Source organism: Musca domestica, unplaced genomic scaffold (genome assembly GCF_030504385.1).
Source record: "Musca domestica strain aabys unplaced genomic scaffold, Musca_domestica.polishedcontigs.V.1.1 20, whole genome shotgun sequence".
Lineage (NCBI taxonomy): Eukaryota > Metazoa > Arthropoda > Insecta > Diptera > Muscidae > Musca > Musca domestica.
This window is the reverse complement of record NW_026712250.1, coordinates 142,231-165,157: the sequence shown is the minus strand read 5'-3', so window position 1 is coordinate 165,157 and position 22,927 is coordinate 142,231. Positions and strand designations below refer to the sequence as shown.

General features: G+C 41.5%; 3 protein-coding genes across 3 annotated transcripts; 1 reads left to right on the top strand and 2 right to left on the bottom strand.

Annotated features, from left to right (window-relative positions):
• Positions 1-12,312: 12,312 nt before the first annotated feature.
• LOC101896154 (uncharacterized) lies at positions 12,313-15,160 on the bottom strand. Its single transcript, XM_011298134.3, has 3 exons — positions 14,092-15,160; positions 12,632-14,010; positions 12,313-12,554 (listed from the first exon to the last, which is right to left on the bottom strand). The coding sequence occupies exons 1-3, from the start codon at positions 14,375-14,377 to the stop codon at positions 12,534-12,536; spliced, it is 1,686 nt and encodes a 561-aa protein (XP_011296436.2). The 5' UTR covers positions 14,378-15,160; the 3' UTR covers positions 12,313-12,533.
• Positions 15,161-16,178: 1,018 nt separating this feature from the next.
• On the bottom strand, positions 16,179-18,931 carry LOC101893843 (Glycosyl transferase). Its single transcript, XM_005177225.4, has 2 exons — positions 18,227-18,931; positions 16,179-17,921 (listed from the first exon to the last, which is right to left on the bottom strand). Exons 1-2 carry the CDS (start codon positions 18,465-18,467, stop codon positions 16,519-16,521), a joined length of 1,644 nt encoding a protein of 547 aa, XP_005177282.1. The 5' UTR covers positions 18,468-18,931; the 3' UTR covers positions 16,179-16,518.
• Positions 18,932-21,202: 2,271 nt separating this feature from the next.
• LOC101893678 (27 kDa hemolymph protein) lies at positions 21,203-22,507 on the top strand. Its single transcript, XM_005177224.4, has 2 exons — positions 21,203-21,508; positions 21,596-22,507. The coding sequence occupies exons 1-2, from the start codon at positions 21,358-21,360 to the stop codon at positions 22,357-22,359; spliced, it is 915 nt and encodes a 304-aa protein (XP_005177281.1). The 5' UTR covers positions 21,203-21,357; the 3' UTR covers positions 22,360-22,507.
• Positions 22,508-22,927: the final 420 nt, after the last annotated feature.

The following is a 22,927-nucleotide window of genomic DNA, read 5'->3' as shown; positions in this document are numbered from 1 at the left end:
ACATTCTTCTCCTTCCACGGCGCCACGGAATTTAATTCACATTTTTTGTTCGTTTTTTTTTGGATTGAATATTTTTAAATGGCTGTGTTTTAATCTGAGCTGCGGCAAGGGGTGAAATGGAATGAGACAATTATTCGAAAAGTGGTTTCATTATCTCCCTGGCCAAAGGAACGCCTTTTCAATCGGACATTATTGAAGAAAGGAATCTCGTTCCGAATGAAAACTCCATATTCAGCTCCAATGTTGACCCGTGCGAGTCACCGCATTGGATGCCCTACAACTCTGTCTGAAGCATTTTTCTGTCTGTTCCCAGGATGGGAAAGTATTATTGGGGTGTCACAGCTTCCTTCCATAGTCTAGAGTGGATGAGCCAAATAAGAAAACATCTTCAAACACGAAGATGATTGTGACATTTAAAACATAACCAATTGCGAGAACATTTAACTGAAACATGTTGGCCATTTGCGAACTGCATCAGATCGAGGGTGTGGGTGTGTCTGTTCGACAGGCTGATGTGTTTTGCTTTTGGAAAACTGCCTGCCTCCACGCTCAACTTTCCACATCATCACACATCCGAACGAACCACACTCGAACTTGTCTGCAGGAAATATGTTGCGAGATGTGTTCGGGAACAAAACTTTTTTAATTTCGGCAGCATAAAGTATGCAATGATTAGGCAAATGTTATAGCACTGAGCCGAAGTTCATGCCACATACAGTGGAGCATTCGAAAGTGTGTCCTTCACTATTTTTTTCTTGGCTCCTAATTTATTAATAATGTTTGCCTAATGTTTCGCAATGCAAAGTGCCAGACATGTGGTACATTTTTTGGTAGCTACAATCTGGTCATGAGTGACTCACAACAACAATTCCAGACACCTAGATTTCTAACGCCGGAAGGGAACACTTGCAGTGGAATGCTTAGACAAGGTAAGCCATTGTCACACAATGGACTCAGACAGCAGACAGAAAAATCCCAACCAAATTCCATTTGGCTACGAAATTCTTCTCCTGGGTAGGGCACAACTCGTACAAAGAAATGCCAAAGCCCCGGTGTCGAGAATGTGGAAAAGCAATTAACTTAAAATGTTTGCTATCAAATTGTTCTTTAAAAACATTCGCACGCACACCGGGTCGTTTCCATTTGATGCAATGCGAGCTTTCCTTGGTGAAATGCCAGACGACGGGGTGGGGGCAATGAAATGTCAACTGTTGGAGATATTTGAGTTTGGCCCGGTTCGAATCAACAGATGGGAACACAAACAAACGGCGACATGAAATTATGGAATTTGTACAGTTTCAAATAAAAGAGTTGTCAGGACTTTCTGCTGCATGTGTGTGTGTGTGTGTGTATGTGCGTGTGCGTGAATTTAATACGCATCAAATTAGATAATATTATTGAGCATTGGAAGAAAATATGACCCCTCCATGACCACTGACTATGTGTCTTTTATAATAACAATCGAATTCCAAATTGGAGAAACTTCCTGGCATTAAGTTCTGCCGATATTTTAAAATCTTTTACCATTGAGGAATGTACGAAATAATGGAAATGTCTTGATTTCGAAATTCTATTCCGAACGAACAACCATTTTTGTGCTTTGTCCAAGATAAGCCTCTGTCTGAGCAACCTTCAGACATGTCCCCTCCCCAGCAAATGCAACCATTTATCGAAGAAATAAATATTTCTTCCAGAACCTACAACCTCCAGAATGTGTTTCAGTGTTTCAGTTCCCATACTTTCTGGGCGAGGCTGTTCTCACTCAACAACAATTATAGTCCGATTCTCACGAAGTTGTATGTGCGTTCTGGGCTTGAGTCAAAATAGGCGAAATATGAAATGAGATGAAAGGCATTTTCCTGATTTACCAGTTCCTCTACAGGTCAGAGTCATAGACCAATTTACAACTTTCGATGATATGTAGTCTCTCTTAAGCCTCTGTCATCCCATTAGTTTCAGACGTTTCTGTCACACTCAGCCCCCTGCAGAGAACTACTGTCTGGAAAAAGAAAAGAAATTAAAGAATTTATTCATTAACGACCCACGCCGAATCCATTCTGTCCACAAAAAAAAACTATTCTCCATTTCCCGAATTGAATTTATTGAGGCATTTCCCAATTGCGGTAAATGTGATTTCTATGTTCTGCGGATTAATTCTTTTTTCCCCACTTAATTGTTTTTTTCCCCGAAAGATACACGAAAGCTTTTCATAAACACTCCATATGACATTCATTTTCCGAATTGGAACAAACAAATTAAACTTTTTCTGGCATCGAGACATCAAGGATTAAGCCTGCCCTGTTTTTCTTGTTTCGTTTCGAAAGGAGAAACAGTCCTGACATTCTGTTCAGAGAATTTCAATAAATGTGGACATTTGCTTTTCCACTTTCCAGCACGAGGACAAATATGCAAAAAGTTCGTGGAGCACAAATTTCGAATGCATGTTCGGCGTTCTCGAAGTGTTCATGGTGGCTGTGTCACATGTCGCCGGGGTAGAGTGGGTGGGATACACACACCGCGGAACCGATCTTTAGGTTATTTCCGCTATGGACTATTCTAGCCATGCCAATCTGTTGGCGCCCGAGATTGATCCTCGTGCATCTCTGTGTCAGGAAAAACTTTTGCTTGTCATAATGGAAAAGTTTGTTTTTCTGTCAAGTTTTAGTTGTGTTGTCCTGTTTGTTGTACTCTATTGTTTTTACGACATACGTATTGTGCTCGAGCACAGCGACAGTGCAACATACACAATGCAATGTGTAGCAACCAACAACAACAATTGAGAGTGGCAACAATACAAACCACTTTTCTGCTGCCACATAAACTGAATCAGAGATCCGCATACCCTGCCCCGATTGCGCGCCACCGAAGGAACGGCAACTGCAATCAAGTGAAGTATCAAAAAAACTTAAATATTAAGTGTAGAACAACAGCAACAACAACAAGAAATTGTGAAACACACACGCACACACACACAACTGCCAATGGCAAAAAAGCAAAAAACAAACATGGCAATTAGTTTATAGCTGCAGGACAAAAGGCCAAATAGCAAAAGTAATAAAATACACTACAATTTATATTAACAAACAATTTTATGACGACGACAACAACAACGACAACAACAACGGGGTAGTAGCATCGTCATCGTAAGTAACGACAATGGCAACAACAACTGAAACAGCAACTTTGTGCCTCTGGAAAAAGTTTTGCTAAACACTTGGATGCACTGCACCCCTTACCCCTTTGCGTACCAGTCCGCACACACACACTTAATACAATTTTAAATGGATTTATGTGTATTGCAGTGTGAGTGTGTGACACACGTTCTCAAGCCGCCCCTTGCAAACTTTATGTCCTTTCCCTGCGAAAGTTCCTGCGAATAGCCAACCAACAATAACTTCATTAGCTTTGTTTCTGCTTGCAGAGAAGCAGTCAAAACTACACTATTTACTGTGAAACACAACACCGTGGAGCATTTTCAGGGCCAGTCCGCGGTGGCGGAGACATATATATTTTGAAACTCCAAAAGGGATTTTGAAACTCCAAAAAGGGGTTCGGTTCGGTTCACTAAGACGACACACAACTTTTGCATCCGACTCGATAAAATAAACTCTTTTAAGACGTTGGACTAACGATTTGATTGGAAACATATTTTTGCTGAAGCTGCGTATTGAGGACGTTTAAATTAGGGAAGTGGCGAAGTCACCGCAGCCCGATTTGACCATGGCCTACATAAGGTCGGACAGTAAGCCCAACTAAGAATACTGTCAAAAGAGAGATAATGATTTGAAATTCAAAGAGAGTCGAATCACAACAGTGAAAAAACTACCAAGTTTATTGTCTATTTGTTGTCAAAAGTAGTCTTCTTGGCCGACCTTATATAGGCCTTTGATTCGTGCATCGAAATTTTCAAAAAAATATAGATTTTGCTCCAACTTTGCAAATCCTAATATTTCCATCAGTGCTACGTCAGGTGAGAAAATGGACAATATCGGTCCACTCCATCAAGTACCCCGATTGTCTTCAAGTTACACTGATCACAATATTTTTATTAACTCAAGGTATGGCGTGATGATGGAATATATCGGTCCACTCAATCTCGTACCTCCCACAACAAAGGGGTAATATTTTGGATATCCCTAAAGCTCATATAATGCGAAATAAACGTCCGATTCCATTCAGACTTGAAACATCTCAATATTTCTATCAACACAATATCTGTTGTAAAAATTGTACAGATCGGACCATTCCTTCTGGTGCCTCCTTCACAAAGGTTAAACGTTTTTAATAACCACACATCCCATTATTTCGACTAACACAAGATCAGCTGTAAAGGTGGAATATATCGGTCCACTTCCTCTGATAGCTCGCCACCAAAAAGGGTTAAAATTTTGAATACCATGAAACTCATAAGAAGCGAAATTAAAATCCGTTTCCATTCAGACGTGGTATTTCTAAATATTTTTATCAACACAAGATCTGTTATAAAGATGGCAGAGATCGGGCTATTCCTTCTGGTACATCCACATAAGGTTCAAGATTTCGAAAAATATCGCTCAAAGAAAGCGAAATAGCATCCAACTCCATTCAAATGTCGCACATAGAAACATTTTCCCAACACAACATATGTTGTGAAGATGATGTATATGTCTGCGAACCCGATCTGGTACCTCACCCACAAGGGTTCAATACTTTTATCTAAATATCACATATCTCATATAAAGTGGAGCCCAAACCTGGCACATCGCAATGTTTATATCATGTTTATTAAGGTCCGACACGAAATGGACAATATTTCCGAAACTTCTCTATAGAGGTTCAACCATTGGAATAATCACAGCAGAAGTCAACATATATTTAAATAGTCAAACATTAGCTGAGGGTATACATCTGTCGGCAATACCGACTGACACTTCTTAACTTGTTTAATCACATTTTTTTAAATAAACTCTATTTAGTAGTTTTTTTGACTTTTGTGATTTGACTTTCTTCAATTAATAAGTCACAATATGTATTCTGACAGAAAATATAGTTGTCAGATGGGTTTACTGGCCGACCTTGTGTAGGCCACGTTAATAACGATAACCTCAAATATCTATTCACAAAATGACGACGAAATGTTTCTTCACATTTACCTGGTTTTTTGACAATTTTTAAATAGATTTTTATTTGTTTTTTTTTTCACTCTTGAGGATCTGAAATGCGCAGTGAAGAGAAAACCCAGAGAGCCACTATCACACACTCACCACTCACAATGCGACTTGTTTTGCAGTGTGGCTAAGCTGCTCATCAGGCATAGTTTGTGTGGATGATGGCTTACAAGGGCTTTTCTTTGGAAAGAGGTATTTATTTCAAAGTATATAAATATGCGAATTAAACGCAGAAAACCGTCCAAGTTGAACTCAAGCTTTTTTTATCGATGGATCTACGTTCTCCAACCGGTAAATCTGCAAGTGTTCTTTGGTGATTTTTGATCTGATGTGGAGTTCCATATATTTATTGAATATTTGGACACATAAATTGAGGTATCTAAATAAATATCGAAGCCATTGCCTGTACTTGTGATGTTGTGAAATTTGCTTAACGAACTTGATCCGGCTTCAACTTTTACCAGAAATACTATTTTAATGTCCACAGTTATTTCATCGTATCGCCCAAATGAAAGAAAAATCGGGGCTCTCTGAAGAAAAAGAAGTGACTACGATTGCTCAAAGGTTGCACACCCCTCTCTCCCGTCATCCTCGTCATCGAATTCAGTCGGAGTATTGTTGAGGGTATGCGTGCTTATCTCCTCCGCCGGACGAATGCGTGTGTGACGTTTTTCACAATTTATTGTTCAAACTTTTTTGCAAGTGTTGTGTTATAGTGGTTGTTGTTGTTGTTGTGTGTGTGTTTTTTTTATTTTTTCAACTTGAAGTTTCTTTCATTCAAGTCCTTCTCCTCAAGGATTTGGGGATTGTAGTTCTTCGTTTCGGTTTTCCTCACCTGGCCTGGTTAGAGGCAAATAAGTGCAAATAATTTCAGCAATTCATCATGAGGTCGTTTAGTAGTTTTGTTTCGTTTGTGCTGAAAGACGGCACGACACGAAATCCCTGCCACGCAGCACAGTAAAGCCTGTCGAGATCGACCATGGTGTGGCATTTCGTGGTTGGGGGCATCGTGCGCGAAGACTGAGTGCATTCTGGGAGTCCTGTCTGTTCGATTGGAGGTCTTCTCATGCAAGGTATTGTTCGGTGTGTTTTCGTTTTCTTTTTTTTTTTTTGAGAATCAGTTTTTCTTTCATTTCTTCCATCCGGCAAGCTTAGTCGTCTATTTCTTTTTTTTGCATTTTTAGCAACAAAAGGAGGATGGATGGAGCGCACGTGTATTCACTAGTGAACGATGCTGCAACTACACCCTGAGCTTTTGGGATTTTTTGCTCGGGCTGCGAGAGATAATGCGTTTCATTTTTCTTCGGGTTAAGAGAAAGAAGCAGCAGCGTTAAGCCGCCCTGCCAAGCAGAGCACAGCGAATTCCCGGCTAGGAGTTGGTAGTGTGCATCCAAAAATAAATCGCTTAGTTTTCAGTACATTTTGAAATCATGAAATATTTAAAATGACATTTTGCTGAGCTGTGCACCAGCAGACCGTGGAGTTCTTCAACGCTTGCCTTAAGTTTTGCTCCTTGCGGCTCGCTGTTTTTAATATTCTAAAACGCACCGACTGGAGACAGACAAAGGTACACATTTAAGCTGATCGAAACGTTTTGCAGTTTTATTTTCAACTTGCGAATAATCTGATCAGGGGATTGCGAAGTTTTTCCAATTCATCACCATCATCGAACAAAAGATTGTCAGTTTTTCGTTGGACCCTCGCATTTGAAATCAAAGAAGCCCCTCCTCCTTCAACTGGCATTAATGCACGCCACAATGGATATTCAAAAGAATAAAATCTCGGGCCGAAGTGAAAAAACCAATGGTATTATGAAAATGGAAAATGAGCGCCATCCCCAGCAATCCTTAGCGGAACAGACATAAAAAGATGATTTATGGTCTGCATTTCTCATGGCAGACAAAAGGAGAAGACATTGTATGGAACGGATGGCGGACGGGGCCGTTGACGCAGCTCTGCCCACTCACAAAAACCAATTCAGCTGCTCACATGAACAGCAGAAAACATGCGGAGCACAAAAACTCTGAAGCTGGGAAATTTATTACCGTCTTCTTCAGAAACAGGGAACTGATGGGCCAGCGGAGTAGATGAGTAGAGATGAGACGATGACAAGGATAACTTGGCTAAAACGCAAAGCGATGACGACGACGACAAAGATGATGCTGTCTATGATGAGGATGATGATGATGATGATGATGATGGGTGTGAGTGTGATGAGGGGATTGACGATGATAGTGATTTAAGCATCTGAATTCATAACTAGCAAAACAATAACAGCAACAAAAAGGAAAATCATAATAAATTGAGTGATTTGTAAATCTATTGACGAGCGACGCTTAGGGCCAAAACGGTAGTCATGGGTGGGGTGGGAAAAGAAAAAAAAAGAAAAGAAATCGATTTTTGATAGGCAGCACCAAATATCCATAAATACGTATATGTATATTTATATGAATCTGTGGCCCGAGTGGACCAGCCCAGCAATCAAATGTCTGCAGGTTTTTTGTCTTCACGTCGTCTCGAGTGAATATCCTCAAAATGGTGGTGAGGGAACAAACGTTTATGGAATCATATTCGTACAATTAGGTGCGGATTGAATAAGAGAATAACTCTCTTTTAAGAAATTACCCATTAGCCAGTCCCAGCCAGTCTGGGACTAGACATCTTCCATACATCCACGTCGAGTTGGATTCTTTAATTGCTGTTTGATGGTAGATCTTGAAGTGATACGTTGTAAGATGTGGTAACTTTGAATGAATTTTATTCCAGTTCAATGCTATAATTTGCACAGATATCTATCTGCTGGCACTGCACACAGATTGAGCGAATCCTTAAAGTGTTATATTTCCATCCTTTTTATATCCCACACCTCACTGCTTTGGTGACCTCCAAAGAATCACATTCTGAGTCGATTAACGCATGTCTGTCTGTACGTCTGTGTGAGAGATGGTGCAGTTGTTGGATTCAAGAACCACATCCATTGAAGATGCTAATAACCGGTGCACATAGCTCCCATAAATGTCTTTATCCGATTTCCTGTTTATTATGCATTCAATACAATGGATGTTGGCACTTAGTACCGACATCAGTCTAGGAGTAAGGGAACTAATGAGGATTGGTGGCTCTTTCCGAAACCTAGGTATTCCCTGACTTACGCCCTGGTAAACATTACCATCGTTTTTATAAAAACAACAATAACGCGAGCCTCACTTTCTTACAACAACAAAATACTACGGTATTCCGAACAAATATACCAACACTGTTCTAGTAAGTCCTTATAATATATCCACCATATTATATCGGTTCAGGTATAATTAATAGCTCCTGAATATATGTTTCATCCGACTTTATATTAAGACCTTCTTAATATATTTGTTACGTGAGATCACATATTGCAGAAATTGCCAGCCCCGTCCGACTTCTGTCCCTTACTTTCCTCGTTAGTTATGAACAATGTGTGGATGTTTGAAGAAACACTAACACATATACATACACACATACATAGCAACCCATGTTAATGTATTAACGTTTTTAATTTCGCAATTTTAAGCGGCTACAAACAGCTTAATGGAAAACAAAACACAGCATGCTTGTTCATCCTGCATGTGTGACGTGGCCCTTACTACCCCTCCAAGGAGTGCTGCCGGCTAAATGACATAGCCTTCGCCAAGACAATCTTTCACACGGAGATAGTCACAGGTGTTCGTTACAACAAAACACTTAGCAATGCTCGGTTTCCCAGAGATGCATCCTGCAGAGCAGAGACAATCCATTTGGAGTTGGCTGGTTCTTTACGACACAACTGTCGCTGTCACCCTGGCCGTAAGGAAGGGGTTTATGTGGCTCACTTTAGTCAACTCTTTGCTGTTGCACTCTCGCAGCTGGTGTTTTCTGAAGTGGAACACTTAACGGCGAGTGGGGAATGTGTATGGGACCAGTTACATTGGCATTGGGTGGGGATGGCAAACAGACAGTCATACCCACTCCATAGCTGAGGAGGGGCAATTGCTTGGCTTGGAGACTTTTTATTCAAAAAATTACAATTTCTGCTGTCCTTGCCTCCGTTGTAAATTAATTTAGAAAGCAATCTCAATTTTGAAAAGTTCTGACCGAATGTCCAAGAACTATGTTGCCCCTCACATAGCCACTATCAAACGTTTGGCAATTAGGAAAGTTTACTTAAGTCGTTGGGGTGTTCTCTTGTCATCTGCATAGACCAACGATTGCAGGAAGCACTGAAGAGTTGAATTGTCAAATGACAACCACACTCTAACGCCATGAACCAAATTGCTGACCTTACGAGGAGGATAGAGGCTACAAGAAACAGCTAAAATGAATTGGATTTTTGTTTTGAATCGCGTCTTAGAAAGGAGCTTGAAAATGTAATTGTTTATCGTAATTTTAACCATTTTTTACTTTCGATAAGGAATGTTCACATCAGATGTCTGGTTAACAGAAATATGTAGAATATATTTAGTTTGAATAGAATCGCTGACTTCTTTCGAAAATTCTATTAAAATTGTGACCCTTTGTGAGGGAGTTAGCTGAAGGGATAAGCCAATATCTGTCATTTTCATACCAGAACTTGCTTTATGTGAAATTTGAAGAGAATCGGATGCTTATTTTGCATTTCACGAGAGTTATAATTATTCAAAATTTAAGGAGTGGTTCGACATGATCCATTTTCACCACAGATATTGTGTTGCTGTTAGGTTGGTATTAGGCTGTGTACAATTTGAAGACAATCGGACTATTATTTCAAATTTTGGACCTTTGTGGGGGAGGTACTAGATGGGTGGTCCGATGGAAAAAATATTGGGATTCGCAAAGTTTGAATAAAATCGGATGATCTTTTCTCGTTTTATACGGTAAATTATTTTTTGTGGGGTAGGTACGAGAAAGAGTGGATCGATTTTGTCCACCTCCGAACTCGATCTAAGTTTGACAATAGTATTACGATACACCATGTTTGGAGAAAATCGGACATTCCCTTCGAGAGTTATCGTGTGCACCAGCCAGACAGACGGACGGACCTGAAACGGGTTTGGTCCAAGGAGACATCGGGTCTGAAACCATTATTTCGATGAGGCACGTTTTGGTCGTATTAAATGATATATACCCTCTGCAGCCATATGGCTGAGGGTATAAATATCTTCTGCGGCTCTTAGAGGCTAAGGCACAATCGAACATGTTATGTTTTGATGTGTGACATTACGTGTTTGGCCGCTTTAATTCTGCCGTATCCTATGTTTCATATTTATTCATGATTGCCTGTATATGTAGGTGTGTGCGCGCACTTCTTACGGTTTCCACTACCACTGTCCAGGTGCGCTTGCTTCTCAATATTCGCAAGTTCTGCGAAAGCTTAACTTGTGCTGGACAACGTGATTTATTGACACTTGCGGTAAGTGCTGCCTACAAGCTGGACATGAGAAATTGAAATTGAACACCTGCAAATGCCCAGCATCTGAAGTAGTCCACGAGGGAGAAGGTAATTCGTGCGATGCGATGGGATAATGGGTTATGTGTAAAAAGTTCCTACTGAAGCGACATGTGACCCAGCCGATTTTAATTGACGGCCAGGCATTTCCTGGAATTGATTCAGGAGGTCGACGAATTATCCTGGGAGGTCCTAAGCCGCTATTGCATCAGTTGAAAAATGATTTGTTTATTTCGTAGACTTAGGCCACTTGGCAATTGCAGCGAAACCTTCCATCGATTAAACCCTTCCAGCCATGCATGTCAGCCATTCGCTTTCATTCAAAAGCCCGCTGTTTGGCACTCGTTGTCCCTGCCAGCCGATTCAGGATTTATAGACCGGAGGATGGCGGGCAGAGTGTAGCTGTGTGGAAGCATTTTAATGCGACTGCATCGTCTGAAGTTCGTTCTGCTGAAGTGTTGCATTTTAATGAAGTTTGCGGAGGGATTTATTTGCCAACCTTTGCGGCTTGTCGAGTGGTTGGTGGTGGGACAGAAGGCAGGCGGCAGAACAAATGTGGCAGAAAAGTGAGAGATTCTCATTTGTTTTCCGACTCCTTCACTGTTATTATCATAAAGGATTTATTATGTGCATTTATTTGAATCCATGAAAGATTTAAGGCCTCACAACGGATTTCAATTCACTTGGCACTGCTCCGCGCGTGTAGGTGTGTGTGTGTTCTCGGACAAAATGTCAAGGGTTTCCTAGTCGAAGTGAAGGGTGGCGGAGCAAGGCAGCCAATAACTCAACAGGATCGATTGTAAATGAAGTCAAGTGTGCCCTAGACCGTTGTCTGAAGAGAATTAAGTTTGTCATTCCGTTTGTAACTTTTCGGAGCAATACTTTAAGACCCGAAATAATAGTTTTTAATTTCCCATTCTGGATTCCTCTTTCCACAAAAAATATCAACATGGCACAGTGGTCCCGGGCCATGTTTTAATATATCAAAAGTTTAATATTCCAGCAATATTTTTTAGCTTTTAGCGCATTTGGTAAACCAAGATTAGATTGAATTTTATGGTTTATGGTACTATCGACATTCTGTACTCAAAGACATATTTATATTTCCGCTTCCAACTGCAGTAGAAATAAACTCTTAGAATTCCCCCTTTTTTTAGTATTTTTTCGCAGTATACTACTTATAGCATGACTTGGCACTTTCAAACTATTTTTCATAAGTGTCTAGGTTCAGCTCCATATATCTGCAAATGTGGGTCCTACTCGTGTTTTAAAATTTCACTTGCACCTCTAAAATACGGCGAATATGGAGGTATCTTCTAGGGGAGGTATGCCAAACAGTGGGACCTTTGTGATAATTATTTGCAGGAAGGTATATTTTGTACTCAGAACCCAAAATGCCACATTGCTTAAAAATCGGATGATAATTTTTGTCAAAATCACGAAAATTCCTCAAATCGCGGGTAGAGTTCTATGGGAGCTATAGCAAAAACATGTTCAATGTTGACTACTTTTGGTACATCAATTTGGTAAAGGAAATTTCAGTGGGAACCTAAGACTTGCTTCTGCTTAGCTAAAAAGACATGACTAAATTCCAATGTCACTACTACTTGTCACTACTTGGTACGCATAAAATGCTTAAAAATATTTAAAAACTAATTATTACTATTATTTTTATTATTATTGTTATTATTATTATTATTATTATTATTATTATTATTATTATTGTTATTATTATTATTGTTGTTATCATTATTATTATTTTTATCGTTTTGATCAATTTAAAATCGAATCTCCCCTAGTTTAAGATGTTACACTAACTAAAGAAACAAGCAATTACATCTGCTATAGCTCAAGTATTCTCCCAATAAAAGCGTCTGGCATGCAGTTGCTCTATGGTCCATTGGAGGATGGACGTTTTCGGTCAGCGGTGAGGGTAGACAGCTGTCACTTTAGTCCTCCTCGTGTATAGTCTGAAAAGAATGAAAAACAAGCAAACATGTCCCAATGGTTAATGGCCCATTCGTCAAAATTTGCCTCTGGCACTGACCTCCTTTTCGAAAAAGTTGAGCTCCTCAAATACTTTTAGGGATCTGGCTATTACCTCGTCCTTGTAACGCCACATATTTGTATCGACTACTGGGTCATTGAGGGTCTTTCGAATTAGCGGCTCTCGGTAATGCTGGAGCTGCGCATCAGCGGCATCGAACGAATAGCTGGGACACACATCCCAGGAGTAGTGCATCGGGAAGTGGTTGTGCGTTGCTATGACCCAGTCTGTGTTGTGTAGGCATTTGGTGGCCCATTCTGGGCGGATGTGCTCTCTCACCCGATACACATGCCGCATCATGTAGAAATACTCGGGAATGTCGGAGCTATAGGTTGGCTTTTCCGGATACTTGGGGAAATAGACGCAACGGAAGCAGAAGCTGGCGAATCTCTGACAGTTCTGGGTGTGGATATGTTCGCCATACTCCATCAGGTCGTGCCAATTCGAAAAGTTGCCAACCGGCGTTGGCAGCTCGTCGATGTCAATCACGGCCACATGCTGATATCGGTACATGTTCCGATACAGGCAGTCATTGTAGGGTACCACCTCGTGCAGGATGTATCCATAAGCGTTTTGCGCTATTTGCAAGTGTCGGTAGTCTGGTGAGTTTGCCCCCTCCAATGACAAGCTGAAGGGCAAATACTCCAGGAACCCGGTGCGCTCGTAATAGTTTAGCACCTTGGTTGTGTTCGGGTGCACCTGCAGTTTGTACATGGTCACCTTCTCGGCGCCCAGTGCACGCAAGGTTTCCATAAACTCCACAATGCGATGTGACATGTCGCCGTATGGATAGTCCAAGCCCTTGACACACACGGCAAAACCCTTCTTCTCCTCGTGTTCTCCCAACGGCTGATAGATCACCCTCACGTTGTTGGTGGCCTGGTGGCAGGGCGAGGCAACCAACGAAACAGATTTAGGTACCCATTTGTAGTACTTCTGGGGAATAATGCAAGTCAACAAGTGGGCGTAGTTGTTCCCCGAACCATGACCCCAAGCATACAGCCAAATGGGGCGTATGTTGGTCACCGGTACAATCTCCGGCTGCGACTGTTCATCGTACCACAGCTGGCAGTAGCTGGCTGGATATTCGTTGGAATGTTGTGGCATGAAGTTCATCATGGTCAAGACCCGGACCACATGCTTACCACCAGTGATGGTTGGCCTCCGGTCTAGATAAGCTCCGAAAATGAAATTTGTGACATTGCCATTGTGGTACTCCTGCCAGTAGTCGTTGTGAATGCGTACCTTGTGGAACGTCGGGTACCATGCACACGAACTGTTCAGATTGCGCTTTCCGTAGTCAGCATTTGTGAGGTCCTCAATCGGTAGAAACGGTATTTCCCGGCCAATATTGTCATATATTTTCGATTTGCTCGGACCTGAAAATGTTTCAATCATTAGCTTTGTCTACATGGTCAGGGCAGGGTCCATCCCTTTGCTGGTGAATCGTAAAACCTTACCATCTCTTCGATCTATGGACAAGCGATCTCTAACATTAACCACAACTGGTTCACGGCTCCAGACTTTGGTGCTCCTATCCCATTTCGCCAGCAGATTTTCGCTATTTAGAAATGTAATCACTACCAGATTCAGCACCAAAAGTATGACAAATATCCGACCAACATATTGGTTTTTATTCCACATTTTGGGGTAGGGACCAGAACACGTTAGAAGTGCGACACGTTCCACGATGTACTGACTCATCAAAAGAACCGCATACGACGACACAGCATCTCTGTCGACCATCAAATATATCTTGGGAAATCTTGGTGTTCGAATTTGATAATTTGGCAATGCCTTTTTATGTGAATGCGTTGTCGATAACGATTGGGACTGAGGCGGAGTGAGCGAGAGAGAAAGAGAGAGCGAGAGAACGAGGTCGTGGACTTATGGTTCGAGCCATTCACGCCCTTGTTTGTGCTTCACAGAACACCTACAATGTGGCTGATTGATTTGAAGATATTGGCGGTTGAGAAATACTTCAATTCATGGTCGTCATTGTTAAGGGCTGCGATATTAAAAGTGATTGGGGGCATTTAGTCTTTTTTTGTTTTCAAACGTGGTGGGTGGAGGGGTGTAAAAAGACAGACGACGACAGAATCGGGACAGTGAACACTAGATGTGCGATCACGAGATCAGCAACATTGTCCTCGGTAAGTGAGACAACAATCAATCGAATCCTGAAGACTACTTCAATAATACGGTGGAAGCCCTTTGTACGTTTTGTATGTCCTTTCATTATCCTTGAATATCCCCGTAGTCGGCTTGAGTAGTTATCTCGTAACTGTAGTTTTGGATGTCCCTGTGGTCATTATGTCGTCACAAATGTTGCCCATACATACGAAGTGATTATGAATTTTTGTAGCAACTTATTTTGAATATTTTGGAAACGATTTTCGCATAATTCAAAAGAATACACACACTAACACAACTGAATTTTGCACCATAAGCCACGTTGATAAAAAAATAGAATTGATCGGTAGTTATTACCTATCTTTTAGTTATTGTATCGTGAAGAAATCTTAAAAAAAAAGATAAAAACACACAAATGCTTCACAGCTTTTAAATCAGGGATGCCAACGGCTTTAAATCGTTAAAGAAAAGTTTTTAGAAAAATTCTATGAAATTAAAAAAAAAAACGCCAGAAATAATCAAAAAAAAGGAAAGAAGGAAAGAAGGAAAGAGATACTCATGTTTTTTTTAATCCGACTTGAACATAATACAAAAGCTGAGGGAATAATACTTCGAATAAAAAGCAAAAACTAATCAAGAAGAAGAGCAGAACAAAGGTTCGATCGTAAAAGAACAAAGGGACGTAGGGCTAAAATCGAGCTAAGACTCCTTTGTTCCTCTACGAAGAAGCCAGACGATAAAGCCTTTTAGCCAGTCAAAAAAGTCTTTTGTACTCTCACCCTAAGTTTGCTGTCAGAATACGACGTAATTGTGATTGGAAATTCAAAGAAAGTCCAAACACAATAGTGAAGCACGAACAAGATTATTGTCAACTTGTGGGTTTTTGTTTGCATAAAATAGCTACAACCGCTACCTTAAACAGCCAAGGTCGCTACTGTAGCGATTTGAAAATCCGTTAAACAGTGGTTTCTATTCGTCAAAAATGTTCCAAAGTAGCGGAAAAATTACCAACTTGGCATCCCTGTTTTAAATTGAAAAGTGTATTTTGGACGAAGAAGAATCGTGCACAAAGTGGTTATTGACAATGACGAACAGCATTTTTTTGACAGCTAAAGAAGAGAATACACCTTGTTGTGAATAAATAGACTCTGATGACAGACGTTGTAATATTTCATGAGAAATGTTGGCCCACACTGCCAAAAACTTTAGATGAAAATTTCAGTGACTGACCTTACCTAATGTCAGCACTAAATCAACGGCCTGAATGCTGAACTGTTCACTAGCAACTGTGGAGGAAAGTGCACGCCCATATCCACGTGGTGCAATAGAATCGGTGAAAAATATGATTTCTGGACGAATTCAGGAGGTACCACCCATCCGGTTTAACTACGAGTAATGTTGCACAAAATGCCAATACAATGAGAGATGGCCGTCTGGTCGATTTATTTTATGCTTGGCTTACAAACTACAAATAATAAATATCCGCAACGCTAACAAAATCTTATGGCTATGGCAAAAGCTACAGGTTTTTATAAAATCAAAATAATCTATCTTAATTGGGACTTAAGGTGTGGCCACATAAGCAGCTTGGCATCGTGGCTAGTAAGAGGAGAAACGACGGCTGGATTTGCGTGCGACTCTGAAATCCCTTTATGATGTGTGACAAAATATGCCACTCGAAGATTTCAAGCTGCTCTTGTACCCACACCTTTGGTCTTGAGTAGGCTAGTGGCTGCAACAACAATTGCATCGGCTTATTTCAGCAGACCTGCTTTACGCAACGCCGATGTCGTTTGTTCTATCAGTGGCGTTCGGTAACGTTCAATACTGCGATCAGTCGTCAATTCCCGAAATTTCGGACTGGGCTTCTCGTCGTGGTAGTGCTGCAGATGGGCTATCGTTTCGGGCATGTTGAACGGCTTGCACGTCCCCATCCATTCTATGCTGTAGTGATTGTGCAGAGTCACTGCTTTGGATGTTCGATGGAGACATTTGGTAGCATCGCCCGGACGCGAATAGTTGGCCGTACGGTACGTGTGGTTCAGGTAGAACATATACGAGGGGTTGGACGAGGGCTGCGGGTTGTAGTCATCGGTGCTGTTGACTACCGGGAATAAGTCTGGATTGTGCGGAAAATACGTATTGCGAAAACACAGTGCGGCGAAGCCCTGCGTGCAGTTCATCGACTCGCTGTGTGGCATGGACGCTTGGACGATATCATGCCATGAGCGCAGTTCCCCCCGAGGCATTATAATTTCATCAACGTCGACCAGGGCAATGTACTCGTACTCGTACATGTGGCGGTAGAAGCAGTCATTGTAGGGTATCAGCTCGTTCAAACGCTTGTTGAATATTGTCGACTTCAGGATCCAGTGCTGCAGGATGGGCAGACCAACAACCCCGCCCACCAAGGTGATCGGCCGAATTTCGACAAAGCCTTCCTTCTCGTAGTAGTCCAGAAGCCGTCTGACGTTTGGATGCACATCAATCTCATACATGAAAACCTTTTCGGCTCCCAGGAGGCGTTGCATTTCTAGCCACTCGGCCAGCCGGTTTGATAGATCGATATAGGGAAAGTCCAAACCCTTCACGCACACGGCGAACGTTGATCTCGCCTCCACCTCCGAGGGTTTGTTGAAGACGACATTCAAGATGTTTACTGCAGTGTCACACTGATGAACAACAATGGAAACGGCCTGGGGAATGCCTGCGGTCTCGTTCGTATTCGACGACGTCTTCGACAACGGACAGGTCATTAAGACCGGGAAGAACATTCGAGTCCCGCCCCACTTCCAGATGGATTTGTATTCAGATATCTGCGGTAGTTGGGGAACGGTTTGGTTTTCATACCAAACCTGGCAGTAGGATGTTGGAAAGGGTGGCTTCAGTTGGTTGACGAGTGCTAGAATTCTAACGACCGGTCCTTGTGGAACGTCCTTGCGTTCGTCGTAGTAGGCCCCATACAAATAGAACGTGAGGTTGTCCCGACGGTAGGTCTGCCAGTAGTTATTGTAAAAGTTTAAAGTCTGCAAGGCTGGGAATGTGGCACAGTTGAGAGACTTTCGCATAGTACGGTTTTGATGGCGGCGAGCATAACCGAATGGAATATTGGGCAGCTCGGCTTCGAACCGGGCAAACAATTCATCGATCGATGGCTCTGAAAATTGCAGAATATAAAAAAGGTCAACTAATTTAGTTGTTAAATACTACGACCTTTACGAGCAAAGTCTCTGGCTTTGATTTGATTGGTTTTCGCTTTCGAGGATTAGAAGTCAATCTCAATCTTACGGCTACATTTGTTGGTCCATCCGAAAAACAAAAACACACACAACTTGCACTCAAATCCGTTCACATCTTTTTATTTACAAAAACATTCGCGGTACAGAACCAGTCACAACAATAGACCACAGAATCACGCTGTGCGCGAGAGACTTTTTCAAATAACATGCCGATGTGTCATACCTCTGTTACTGTATTCTGTGAAGGCGTCTTCATCCGATAGTCCACTGCCGGCTGCACTGTCCGACATTTGCCTGTTCCATGAACTCTTTGTTTGGTTGGTGTCTCCGTTTTCCAGGTGCCGCAGGATCCTGCTGTAATAGTAGCTGTGGCCGCTGTTGAATACGTTCATCAGCAGTATGACGAACAGCCACACAAAGGCGATCATTGTTAGGATTTTCAAGGTTCTCGATTTGGGCGCCATTGCTCGTCGAATGGAAAGTGATTTCCGATGTTTAGTTTGTGGTTTCTGCGTTTTGGGGATGCCAAGTTAATCCATCCCGGTGTCTTTCTAAATAGCAACTAAATCGGGTACAACCCACTTCGAAACTATGTCTGTTTTCGTGCCGCTGGCATCTTATCAATTTCAATATTATTCGATAATTCGTGATATGTTTAATAAAGCGATTGTTGGTGTTGTTTCGAATGACACTAGGTCTAGATAAGTGTTTGGGTTTTCATTTCGATGATTAGAAATAACAAAGGTGGGTGTTGCCACATTGGGTGTACCTCCATGCATCCATCACATACATACGTACATACATGCCCACATACCACATATGTGTAATATGAAATGTCAACCGATGTCTTGGTTTTACAGCGACCTTCCAAGTTGTCCGATATCAATCGCGATGTGTTATGAGAATGAACTGTAAATTGAGAGATCTGAACTTGATTTATATATCGACAGTGCTTCCTCGTTGCAGAAAAGGAATCCATGTTAGACCAAAATACAAACACTGTCTTTACAAAGTACCGCAGTTGTTGCGCTGCACTGATAAAAGCCGTTACACAAGTTCAAGCACGATGTTCAGTTACTGCAGTAGTACTACCCAGCGTTCCAATGCCCCGCCGGTGGTTCTGAGTGATGATTGTTTGCTTTGAAGTACAAATAATGTGATTCAGAAGTTCTAAGTCAGACAGACAGGAGATGGAAGCAATTTCGACTTGTGTTGAAATAAATCGATTTGTTACATCTCACATTTGAGTAAACCGGGCTCTATGAAACGATCGCCCAAAATTGAAAAGTTCGCCCAAAATTGAAAAGTTCGTAAAATTCATACATTGTTGTGTTTAGAAATGAAATAAAAAAAAATTAGAGAAAAGAATTCATTACGGCCATATTATCCAAGTACGCCACGACACCATACCTTTGTAAAATTTGATAATTTTAGAACTTTGCGAATTGTTATATATTCCCATTAAGAATGTCACCGCATTTCAATTGGGCATATCCGGCTACTTCTTCTTCCAAGCCGACAGAGATTCATTTTGTTTCTGTCTTCTACTCGAAAGGGTCTAGAACCGTCAAATCGAAAGAAAGCGGAAACACTTTTCCATACAAATGTGAAATTCAGTCACTTGTTGTTGTATTGGCGAGCGTTTCAGAGTTCTGGAAATTTTTCGCAAAATCACAATCTGTATCCAAAATTAGACAATTATCTTTCTAGAAATCACAAAATTCGTACTCATTTATTTTATTAAGGGGTTTTTGTTCATTTGTGCATATTTATTGGCATTGGGTACTTTCAATTTAGTAGAATACCCATTGCCATGGTACAATGAAGACAAGGTAGGGCATAGCCATCACCTGAATACACTTTTTTCTTTGGTAGTCTTGTAATGCCAAATTTAAATTTATATTACAACTTTTGGGAAGAAGAACCATGGCTCAATAAGCAAGGTTGTCCAACTTCAAGGAAACTAGGAAAATGCAACTCTGTACTGGAGTCTTATTATGTCAAATAGTCTTTTTAAACATCCAACAATTGGTTTTGTTTGGAAATTCCACAAAACTTGAATGGAATATTGGTATTTGTCCGCAATATTGAATCCTGTTGTTGTTGAATTTCTGTTGTCCCTAAATTTGAAATAACTTCAATTTTTTTACATTTTTATTCAAAACAATGCACACACACATATACAAACTGGGTATATGCATTGGCAGAATAGGGACTCCAAAAGAAAATAAATGTATTTAGGAGGTAGGTAACTTCTGTAATTGTGCCAGGGAAAGAACAAACGTTTCCGTATTGGAATTGCAAGTGCATTACGAACTCGATGTTGTGAAGAAACCACGGCGATCCATTTGTTTTCCTCGATTTTCTTTTTTTGTGAAAATATGGAGAGAAAAGTGTTGTTGGTAAATTTGACGTTACAAGGCTCTAGCTTCAAGCGTAAACACCTAGCGTCTATCAGTCGACGGAGACAGTCACAAAGCGTTACATGTTTCGAACATTTCTATTTTCGACATCCCTGTTCGCAATGCACGTATCTAGACCAACAAGACGACTTCGAGATAATGGTTATCATGTCTAATATTTTGGCGATAATATGGAGTATGTGTGAATATTCTGAAGGTATTGGCATGCCATTGAAAGATCATAGTCTGGTATGCCAAGAAAATTGTTTTCGAATTTCTAACCAATTCGCTTTGTTGGGATTTTAGACAATGACTGCTGTGGAACTATTGCAGCACTACTCCGAAGAGGAGAGCAACAACTAAACGTGTCTAAACATATGTCACACATTGATGTACATACATTCATATATGGTGTTCGTATCGGACACATACTTTTTACCCTCTCTCCATATTCCCTCAACATTATTATTCAGAATTGTTTTTTGTCTCTTGAGACAGCTACTGCCGATCCTATAGCGTACTGGTGGTATTCGCTGGTTCGTTCCATAAGAATTGCCAACCGACACAGGGAAATTCGGCGTCACAAACCACCCTCGCCCCTTTATCTAGACTCTACAACATCGATTTGAAGACACAGAGTTTGTGGCCGATTTTGTACTTTGAGCTCCGACCACCACCGAATGCAATTATCTGCCGATAAGCCCTTTGTTGTTCGATTTGTACTCGTTGTGACAGCGTTTCGATATAACGACCCACTGATAAGGCCAGTTATAAGGCAGCGATCAGCAGTAATGTCGTTTTTTCGTTCACGCCATGGACAGTTTGTCGTTGCTGGTGACAAGCAACGAACGCTTTTGCCTAAAACAGCTGTGAACACCTGAAAAAGTGTTGTTCAAAGAGCGTGTGTGAGTGTCCGAAAAATTCCGCTGCTCAAATAGCGATTAATCCAAAAATGCTAGGATTCCGATTAGTTTTGGTGGCGGCGGTGGCCCTCGCGAGTGTATTTCTATTGAGCCAGGCCCAAGTGGCGCCCAATCATCAGATTGAACAGCTGAAAAAACAATTTATGCCGGCTCAGTTTCGAAATGCTAATTTGACCGAAGGTATGACCATATCGTAATTGTATTTCACTCAAATTAAACCCAAACTTATCTCTCTCTCTCTCTCTCTCTTTCCGTCACCGGTTGCAGAGGACCTGAAGAAAGTCTTCAAGGAAAAGTGCAAAAAAGCTACGGGAATCGATAACTCTACCCTGTATCAGGAAGTGGAGAAGGGCAGTGTTTTGCTCGTTGCCTGTCTCTCTGGCCTGGCCAACCTCACATCATTGCAGCAAGAGATCGAAGTGGCCCGACCACTGGGAGAGCTCGATACCGTGTTCCACAAACATTGCCAAAAAGCACCAGCGGCGGAAAAATGTTTCCGCGAATTCAATACCGTCATCCAACCGTGTCTGAGTCCAGAGGAGAAATCTCAGAATGCCGTTATGATGCGCATCGTATCGGGCCTGCTCAAATTTATGTGTGCCCGCGGAGGCGATCAAATTGCCCTCTTCGTGGCCGAAGATGGTCCCGAATGTCTGGAGGCCAACAAGGAGGCCATAGCCCATTGCGCGAACAAGTCCTTTGCCGAGTTCACACCCAAAAACAAAGTAACCGATCTTTTCAACTTGCCCGACTTCACTTTGGAGCCCGAACACTGTGTGGACTTGGCCAAGTTCGAGGCATGCACGTTGCACCACTTGGAGCAGTGCCAGGAGATCACGCCGGCCAATGTGGCCGAATCGGTGTTTAAGTTTGTGAAGAACGAAACCAGCTGCAAGGCGTTCCTGGAGGGCAAAACCAAACCCAGATCCATTTTAAAGGAGCCGAGAAGTGCTGCCCCCTCCACGCAGATCAGTGCTGGAGTTGCCCTCACGGCGCTCTTGTCCGCCGTGTACTCCAAGTACTTTGCATGAGTCCCGTAAATTAGTTCTTAAAATCCGTTGTTATGTGATTCCTTCCAACGACCCATTTGGGGTTGTTCGATTGATGTTGTTGTTGTTTTTGTTTCTGCTTTATATCGACTCTTTAGTAAAAGAAAAGTATTTATTATCACCACCAGAACCAACAACAATGTGATTTTATTTGTCAGCCGATAACGACAACAGCTAGAAAACTTCAAAGCATTGCGTATGAGTCAGGCCATAAACATAAACATTGGCCACTCAGGCATATCTTATCGACCGGGTCCACATTAATTGGTAACTGGAAAACCAAATTACTGTTCTACAGAGTCGTAACTGATAAAACACTAGACATTGATGTAATTGTATGTCCGTATATGGTGAAGATATATTTATCTCTTTAGAGCATGTAGATAGGGCGGCATTTGGGCTTCGGAAGTATTTGGGGAATTCATATCGAAAATATGCTCGAGAAATTACTGAGAAACACTAATGCCGGTGAGCAGAAATGCCATCTCTCACTCTCTGCTATTGTCATAACTTTTGTTTAATTCATGTCCGCTTGGAACTCAAAACTCTT

Bases quoted from the DNA above. Each gene is read 5' to 3' on its own strand.
- LOC101896154 (XM_011298134.3), bottom strand. From the start codon at position 14,377: ATGGTCGACAGAGATGCTGTGTCGTCGTATGCGGTTCTTTTGATGAGT. The intron at 14,011-14,091 runs GTAAGGTTTTAC...AAACATTTTCAG, and splicing joins GTCCATAGATCGAAGAGATG to GTCCGAGCAAATCGAAAATA. The intron at 12,555-12,631 runs GTCAGTGCCAGA...CATTCTTTTCAG, and splicing joins TCAACTTTTTCGAAAAGGAG to ACTATACACGAGGAGGACTA.
- LOC101893843 (XM_005177225.4), bottom strand. From the start codon at position 18,467: ATGGCGCCCAAATCGAGAACCTTGAAAATCCTAACAATGATCGCCTTT. The intron at 17,922-18,226 runs GTATGACACATC...TGCAATTTTCAG, and splicing joins CACAGAATACAGTAACAGAG to AGCCATCGATCGATGAATTG.
- LOC101893678 (XM_005177224.4), top strand. From the start codon at position 21,358: ATGCTAGGATTCCGATTAGTTTTGGTGGCGGCGGTGGCCCTCGCGAGT. The intron at 21,509-21,595 runs GTATGACCATAT...CACCGGTTGCAG, and splicing joins AAATGCTAATTTGACCGAAG to AGGACCTGAAGAAAGTCTTC.